Below are 7,535 nucleotides of genomic sequence, written 5' to 3'. Positions count from 1 at the left end.
TATGCGCGAATGGGGACCGGCATCGAACGACCCACGTAGCCCGAACCAACACGCGAGAAGATCTTGTTGAAGAACTCGCACGCAACAACCAGGCCCAGACAGCCGGCACCGCCAAGCATAGCAAGACCACCCATATCTGTTCGCTTGGTGCTGTCGATGTCACCGTCCGCAAGTGGGGTACCATCTCCCATTTGCAGCAGACCGCTGAACAAATCACCGATCTTGCCGTTTGTGATCAATGCCTTGATGTCCAACTGACAGATCTCGCAGTTCAGCTTACCCGGGCCAGGCTTCTTGATGATGTTCTCAACGGCAGCACGCCAGTTCACCACACACATGCTCTGGTCATATTCACTTGAAGCCGAGAACGTGTGTTCGTCTTCTGTGACCTTCGTAGTTTGGCCTGTTTCCGCGAAGCAGTTGTCAATCAGATCCAAGTAGCATCCGCACCGTCCCGTGCTCTTTTCCACACAGTCGGTGAACGGCACAACCTGGAGCAGGGCCTTGAAATCAATGGGAATGTCTTCAAAGATACCAGTCGTATAGGTCATACCGAGACATGTAGCCAGCATTTGATGGTTACAGGAAGGACCAGATCCATCGCTCGACTTGTCTTCTGATCCGTCGCCAGATCCAATGCCAGTGCTGTCAGATGCCGTGAAATTCTTGCCAAACACAGTAAAACCACGCGAGTCTCCGTTGCTCAGATCAGCGCCATACAAGATAGGCGTGTCCGGGCAATACATGACCATGTTGAGAGCAAAACCACAGACCGCCAGGAACAGCGCGCAGTTAAAGCAGAAGATACGACGGAAGGACATCAGAGCGCGTATCCACGTGCGTTTCTCCACAAAGCTCTTCTTAATGACCTTGGGGCGACCCTTCTTGTCCACTTCACCGAAAGCTTCGTGAATGGTCGTCGGGTTGTACTTCAAGCACTTCTTGCTCCAAAAGAACTCGTTAAAGTCATCGTAGTTACGAATCTCCGCGTGAGGAGCACGAGCACCCTGTGCGGTTTTCTTGTCGTTGTCTTTCTTGACTTCTTCGTACATCGGACGGATAACCTCCGTAAGGAAGTCGCCGGGGTTCTTGCTACCACCACGAGACGAAGCCTGGGGCAGCGACGTGTGCAGCAGGAAACAGAGGCATTCAGGCATCTGACGGAAGTTACCTGCCTCGCCCCAAATCAGGAAGAACAGCACGATATCCACGAGCGGATCGCTCGTGAATGCAGGCTTGGTCGACACGTACTTGCACCATTTGGTGTAGTTGGCAAAGATGCGTCCGTGGAAACGCTTGATGCCCTTATTGGCCATATCCAGCTCCTGCTGTCGGTCCAGTTGATGGTGCTCCTCGTTGTTTTGGTTCGGCTCCTCCTCCTGAAGCTTGAAGTTCGTCAGCATGAGCAGCACGTGCTCCTTCTGGTTGGCGACATTGGACTCCTGGAAACCGAACGCACCCTTGAGGCTCTCAAAGATATCACCTACAGCAGACGAGCTGTCCAAAGAGAGAGAGAGAGAGAGAAATCAGTGTTAGTTTTGCACCCACTTCATAATGTGAAAATTCACGCAGCGTCTTCTTACTTGGATAATAGCTCGACCACGGCATTGTACGTGGATGGCAAGTTGTCCATGGGTAGAATGTTGTACTTGGTATTGTGTCCACGGCCCGTAGCGCCGCCAGCCGTGCCCTTCTCGCGCTGGCTGCGGATCATCTTGACGTATCGGTTCATCTTGTTATTGAGACGTTGACTGGCGTCTCGCTCCTCCTGCGTCGGGTATTCGATGGCCAGTGCCTGCTCCATGAGCGTCACTGCGCGCGAGAGCTTGGCGTCGGCACCCGCCGCATCGGGCGGAGACGCGTTTTGCATGGCCACGCCAGCGTTGACCAGCTCCATGGCCTCATCGCAGAGCTTCTTCTGCTGACGCAGCGGCTTGCTATACTGCATAGCGTCATCGCTCTCGCCATCGCTGCCGGAACGCGCCATGTTGCGCGGACTGCGGGGCGTTCAAGACTGACTGAAGAGAAGAGAGAGACAGCGGCCGTCAAGCCGAGCCTCGGGGTCCTGTCTGAGTTCACGTGCGACTGCCCAGCTGGTGGGGCTCTTATCGCCGATCGCGACTGGAAATGCAGGGCGTCCGAACACTGGAGCTCAGTACGCGGTTGTCGTCCGCTCGGCGTTTCTTTCCGGACCTTTCGCCGTCGCTCGCGATATCCCACACTGAGCCGACACCAACGGACGACGGGAGCTGCCCCTCATCATGACGTCCCAAGGTTGGAGTAGACGGCAGCATAGTGAAGCCAAGTGAAAGGTGGTCCATGGAGAAATCAGAATCCCCAGCGAGAGTTTACCCTCTAAATTGAATAATAATGAAACGGTTCACCTGTTACGTTCGGTTTCAAAAAGATACAGAAAGCTATAACCTTCGAGATCGCATGCAGACGGTGAAGCTAGGTTAAGCAAACCACTCGATGAGCATTTGAATCAGTACTTTCCGACAGCTGATTTTTGACTTGAAAAGGTGCAATACTTTGTTCAAATAATTTTCATGGATCTCGACGCGACACCGAAGCAAAAGTCTCAGCAAAAAGCGGCGGCACCATGCCAATCGGACGCTGCCCCACGCCACCATGGACAATTGGCCCATGATCCATGGTTTGGAGCGGTAGACATGGCTTGGGTATTGGTATTGCTCCTTTCGGCACGGTGAAGCCAATTCAGCTGCAATCAAATTAATCACCCCAGCTGGTTTATGTGTGGACACCAAAAGATCAGGCTGATCACGATTGGACATCTTGTGTCCCTTTTTCATTCTGAAAATAGCGTTTAAATACCGCGATTAACCACTGCTTCAGCTAAAATTACACCTAAAAAGCAGTCAACTGGCGACGTTTGCGTCGATTCGTTTCCAACGCTGGCAAAATGGGCAGCAAGAAGCACAGTCGACGCCATGTGCGGGGCATCCCAGGACGGGCACCCGCAGCGCGCGAGCGCCGTCTCATCCAATACAAGGAAAGGGAGCTCCGCGCGGCCATCCTTCACCTGCGTGCACTAGAACGCCACGGCGACGTTGCAAGAGTTGAGGAACGAGACCAATGTTTCCACGAAGTGCGCCGACTGGCAATAACACCGAAAGGTCTCGTTTCAGAAGAGTTTCGGAGGGAGGCATGGCCGTTCCTGCTTGGTGTTGATCGATTGACTCAAAATGGGCTGTCTACCACTGGAAACAGCTCGGCGGAAGCACACCGAGACGCAGCGCAGGTGGAGAAGGATGTGGAGCGATCTTTGTGGCATTATGACGTGTTGCAGAGGATCAAAGAGAGCGATCGTCGCTCTAAACGCCGCGCATTAACGCAGATCATATTGGGCGTGCTGAACGCCAACGACGAGCTGTTTTACTTCCAAGGCTATCACGACATTGTCTCGGTGTTTTTGCTGACACTGGGAAACTCGAAAAACACGATGCAAGCTGTGCAGAATGTGAGCGAGACATACCAGCGCGAACCGATGCGTTCAGGGTTTGAGCAAGTGATGGAAACCACTAGGTTGCTGTTCCCGTTGCTGGATGCTGCTGACGAGCTGCTTTTCCAACATTTACATGCATCGGGGGTACGTCCGTTGATTGAAACATGCACCTCGTTTTAGCAGCACTGACAAGTACTGGCAACGATTGGTATGTGTCAACTACTCCAGGTGGAACCGTTCTTCGCTTTGCCCTGGATGATCACGTGGTTTGCGCACCAATTAAAACGCTTCGGGGATGTCGCGCGGCTGTATGACGTATTTCTTGTGACTCACCCGCTGTTCAGTCTCTACGTATCTGCAGGAGTACGTGGTCTTGCCTGAACATTTTCTTTTCGGGCCTTTAACTCGTTCCCGGGTGCTTTTTCGTACGTAGGTTGTGCTTGAGGCGAGAGAGAAGATTTTGCGGTGCGAACGCGACTTCGGAACGATACATGGAATGCTGTCAAGCTTACCACTCTCAATGGATATCGAAAAGGTGATCGCACGTGCTCTTGTGCTGTTCCACCAATTGCCTCCGGAGCAGCTAAGAAAGCTAAGCGACCTGGATGCTGGCTCAGTGTACGTTACTCGATAAGCATTGAAGTTTTTGATGCAGGGCAGCAATTTCGAAGCTTTGACGTTGTTGATATACACAGTAGCCGATGTGCGTACTTCCAGTATCCTTACGAATACCAACCGTGGCCCTGCATAAGTAAACCGATGCTGAAAGATGTTCCGCCATTACCCGCTCGGCTGTCACGGTTAGTAAAGCAGGTTTCATTTTTTTTTTTATTGTTCCTAATCATTTACTGACGGTTGCTTGGGGCTCGATGGTATTGTATCGTGGAGTAGAGATGGAGACACGACCAACTACATTCTGGGTTCCTGGCAGGTATTTCGAAAAGAACTAGTACTCGATTCGTCTGTACCGGCGTGTACTGATGTATTTTCGTGTTGCTTTCTAGACTTCTATCATTATCACAACAATGGCGGTTGGTGTCGTAGCAGTGGCATCCACTTATGCTTTTCGTGATCGAATTGGACAGCACACGTGAATTGCAGCAAGTAGTTGGCAAGGTAAAGACTTCAGTGAAACGCTTCCCAAGAAATAGAATACATGATGTTATTATTCAGGACGTTTCCGGTGCCTACTGTATGGCAGGTCTCATGCGCTCGGCCGAAAGCAAAACTGTCGCTGCAGAAAGCGACGATAATTGACAGGTTGCAACTACGGAATAAGCTTGGTATCAACAGAGCTCGAGCGCCCTGGGGGAGGATGGGGCTACCGTTTGATCGTACTCGTCTTCTTTTGCTTGAACACCCAGTGAGGTCGCTCATTGTACGAGCATTCGTTCAAGGACAATAGTTAAGTATAATTATGAGTCCTCGAAGAAGAGGTATTCGCGACAAACTGGGCAATTCGCGTCACGATTAAGCCACTCGAGCAAACAGCTCATGTGAAAGTTGGTGCGGTTCATGCCACAATTGCACAGCGTGCGAACCTTCGGATTATTCTATAGAAATCAAAACATGCAGCACAGTTAGATCAGCTCAAGATGCAATTTCTAAGACATCCCTACCTCAGAAAATGTATCCAAGCACATGATGCACTCGAGGTCAAGTTGGCCTTCATCGACCTGTTGCAAAATATACCTCCTGATCAGCCCGTGCACAGTTAAAAATGAAATGAAGGCAAAGGCTTACCACGCCAGTGACCTCTTGATAAGAGCGCAGCAGCCTTGACAGCTCTTCTGGTCGAGGAGATGGTGTCGGGCGGTGGTCTGCGTCCAGCCCCATGAGACCCATGCTAAGACTGCGACGCATGCACTGCTCTTCCGACTCCTCTTTACGCTCGTCTTCTCTCCTATTTGCGTCTGCCATGAGTCCAGCAGCGACAGTCGATCCAGTTCGCTTTAAGACGCTCCGTTGATTACTTCTACCGCCTGAACTCGTTCTTGGTCTGGCACCAAGCAGCTCGTGGGATTCCTGTGCGTCCACTAACACTTCCAGCTCCTGGTCGTCGCCGTCGTCGCCTCGCTCCATGTCCACCGAGTCGAGGTCGTCGGATTGCCTCCGCTGGTATTTGGGCGGGTGTTCCAAGCATGAGCAGTGCTGACCCATCGCGTTGATCGACCGCACGGAGGCAATTGAGCGAGAGCACAGCGGCAGTAGCAGACAGCGTCCTCACACCTGATAACGAGCTCGTCGTCGGTGGCAGTCGGTTTTGCAACTTGCAATTTGCAAAAGCCCATGTCCAATCTAGAAATATCTAAATTTGTATTTCCTCATTTAAGAAAAAAAATTCAGTTTAGCATTGACAATCTAGATATTGCTAACTTGTGTCAGTTTATCCTGAATTTATAGATTCACATTCTTCAACTTTGGATGACAAATGAGCCAAATGAGGGTATCCTTGCCGGCGATCGGGGCCCTCCTGGTGGCGCTGCTTGTACACGCATACAACGATTTTGTGCCTCTGGACTCGTACTCACCCACTCCCACAACCAACGTCAGTGTGGAGGCCCATTTCAGCGACTCATACTACCAGGCTCGAGCACTTTTCCGATCACGCGCTGAGAGTGCCGGTGCCAAGCTGTTTTCGCTGCCTCTTGATCATCTAAAGTCGTTGGACTTGACGGTGGACATTGCAGTGCTCGAAGGTTTTAGCGGTCGTGTTCTACTCCATATTTCAGGCACGCATGGCGTCGAAGGTTTTGCTGGAAGCGCAATCCAGGCGTCTCTGTTGGAGCGAGCGGCGAAAAACCCAAGCACCGCCAAGAACAAGCCCACGGTGATCTTCGTGCACGCGCTCAATGCGTATGGATTCGCACGGCTGCGTCGATTTAATGAGCATGGTGTGGACTTGAACCGCAATTGGCTCACGCCAGAGGAATTCAAGGAACGCCAAGCGAGAGACCCAAACCAACTGGGATATATGGATGTCTACGAGCTGCTGAACCCGAAAGAATTGGGCGGTGTCAAGAACTCGTTCTGGGTGAAAGGCATTATGAATTTAGCTACAAAAGGTTTTAACGCGATAAAACAGGCGACAGTTGTCGGGAATTATCGGTTCCCGCAGACGCTTTTCTTCGGTGGAACGGAGCTCGAGCCTAGTTTGGCACTGCTACAGGATTTTCTACGGGAACATGTCGACTTCAACACCGTAACCAAGTTTGCAATGGTTGATGTACACACGGGACTTGGACCTGCTGGTGTTGACACGCTGATGCTTGGAACGGGAAGCGACATGGCGGTAGCACGCAGCGTCTTCAGTGGCCCCGAGTACACGAACAAGGTGGTCTTCATGCAAGATAACGAGAATTCTGTGGCACGAGGATATGATGGTGTTGGTGGTCTCACTTCCGATGGTGTGTCAAAGCTATTGACCTCACAAACTAAAGGGAACGCTCTTTTGTTCTGCCAAGAGTTCGGGACGGTGCCTGGTGTGTTCGTCCTGAAGGCATTGATTGAGGAGAATACCATGTACTACCACGGATCGTCATCTGCAGGTCGCTTGCCGTACGCACAGAAACTCCGGGATGTGTTTTATTTACACCAGAGCAGCTCCTGGAAGAGTGAGGTGCTGCGTCGCGGTGCTGACGTGTATGATCGATTGTTCGCGTATCTATCCTCGCAGTTGTAAAAGAGACCCCGGCAGAGCATTTTAGTTCTGTGATCATCTCTGAGCAAGTAGAACGTAAGCAGATAACAAAAGGTGCTATTTGCTCACACATGGAGTTGACATGTGAGTCAAGAATCTTCTGGCATAGATGGTTTTAACTGCATTCTATGAAACTCGGCAGAAGTCATTACGGTCTACGTTTTTTTCGTGTCCCTGAAGCGCATTTGTCGTGTAGAGTTATCTGCTTCCTACGAAGTACTAATATTACTTCTACTACAAAGTTCTACAGTGGTGGAAATGACCCAATTCAGTCAGCAATCCTCGAGACGCCACCAAGCGAGGGTGAGTAAATCATCCAGCCGTACCTTATTGTCACTTATGCACTTCCAGCATTCGCTGGCACTGCCA

At 51.2% G+C, this 7,535-nt stretch overlaps 4 protein-coding genes across 10 annotated transcripts; 2 read left to right on the top strand and 2 right to left on the bottom strand.

Annotated features, from left to right (window-relative positions):
* Nucleotides 1–1,503: 1,503 nt before the first annotated feature.
* PPTG_14738 (hypothetical protein) lies at nt 1,504–2,286 on the bottom strand. The gene has a single exon (XM_008911252.1). The coding sequence runs from the start codon at nt 1,985–1,987 to the stop codon at nt 1,580–1,582; it is 408 nt and encodes a 135-aa protein (XP_008909500.1). The 5' UTR covers nt 1,988–2,286; the 3' UTR covers nt 1,504–1,579.
* A 381-nt stretch (nt 2,287–2,667) lies between these two features.
* Nucleotides 2,668–4,641, top strand: PPTG_14737 (hypothetical protein). 6 transcript variants are annotated; one of them, XM_008911246.1, is made up of 6 exons: nt 2,668–3,610; nt 3,695–3,829; nt 3,900–4,084; nt 4,162–4,266; nt 4,358–4,397; nt 4,471–4,641. In XM_008911246.1, the coding sequence occupies exons 1-6, from the start codon at nt 2,924–2,926 to the stop codon at nt 4,558–4,560; spliced, it is 1,242 nt and encodes a 413-aa protein (XP_008909494.1). In that variant the 5' UTR covers nt 2,668–2,923; the 3' UTR covers nt 4,561–4,641. The 6 variants fall into 6 exon arrangements, with proteins under 6 accessions (XP_008909494.1, XP_008909495.1, XP_008909498.1 ...); XM_008911247.1 differs by having other exon boundaries at nt 4,162–4,397; XM_008911250.1 differs by having other exon boundaries at nt 3,900–4,266.
* PPTG_14736 lies at nt 4,600–5,734 on the bottom strand. Of its 2 annotated transcripts, XM_008911244.1 has the most exons (3): nt 5,210–5,734; nt 5,086–5,142; nt 4,600–5,019 (listed from the first exon to the last, which is right to left on the bottom strand). In XM_008911244.1, the coding sequence occupies exons 1-3, from the start codon at nt 5,624–5,626 to the stop codon at nt 4,882–4,884; spliced, it is 612 nt and encodes a 203-aa protein (XP_008909492.1). In that variant the 5' UTR covers nt 5,627–5,734; the 3' UTR covers nt 4,600–4,881. The 2 variants fall into 2 exon arrangements, with proteins under 2 accessions (XP_008909492.1, XP_008909493.1); XM_008911245.1 differs by having other exon boundaries at nt 4,600–5,142.
* A 93-nt stretch (nt 5,735–5,827) lies between these two features.
* PPTG_14735 (hypothetical protein) lies at nt 5,828–7,398 on the top strand. Its single transcript, XM_008911243.1, has one exon. The coding sequence runs from the start codon at nt 5,898–5,900 to the stop codon at nt 7,146–7,148; it is 1,251 nt and encodes a 416-aa protein (XP_008909491.1). The 5' UTR covers nt 5,828–5,897; the 3' UTR covers nt 7,149–7,398.
* The last annotated feature ends 137 nt before the right edge of the window (nt 7,399–7,535 follow it).

The sequence above is a fragment of the Phytophthora parasitica genome (genome assembly GCF_000247585.1).
Source record: "Phytophthora parasitica INRA-310 unplaced genomic scaffold supercont2.41, whole genome shotgun sequence".
Lineage (NCBI taxonomy): Eukaryota > Oomycota > Peronosporomycetes > Peronosporales > Peronosporaceae > Phytophthora > Phytophthora nicotianae.
The sequence above is the reverse complement of the archived record's forward strand: the minus strand, read 5'-3'. Positions and strand labels throughout refer to the sequence as shown.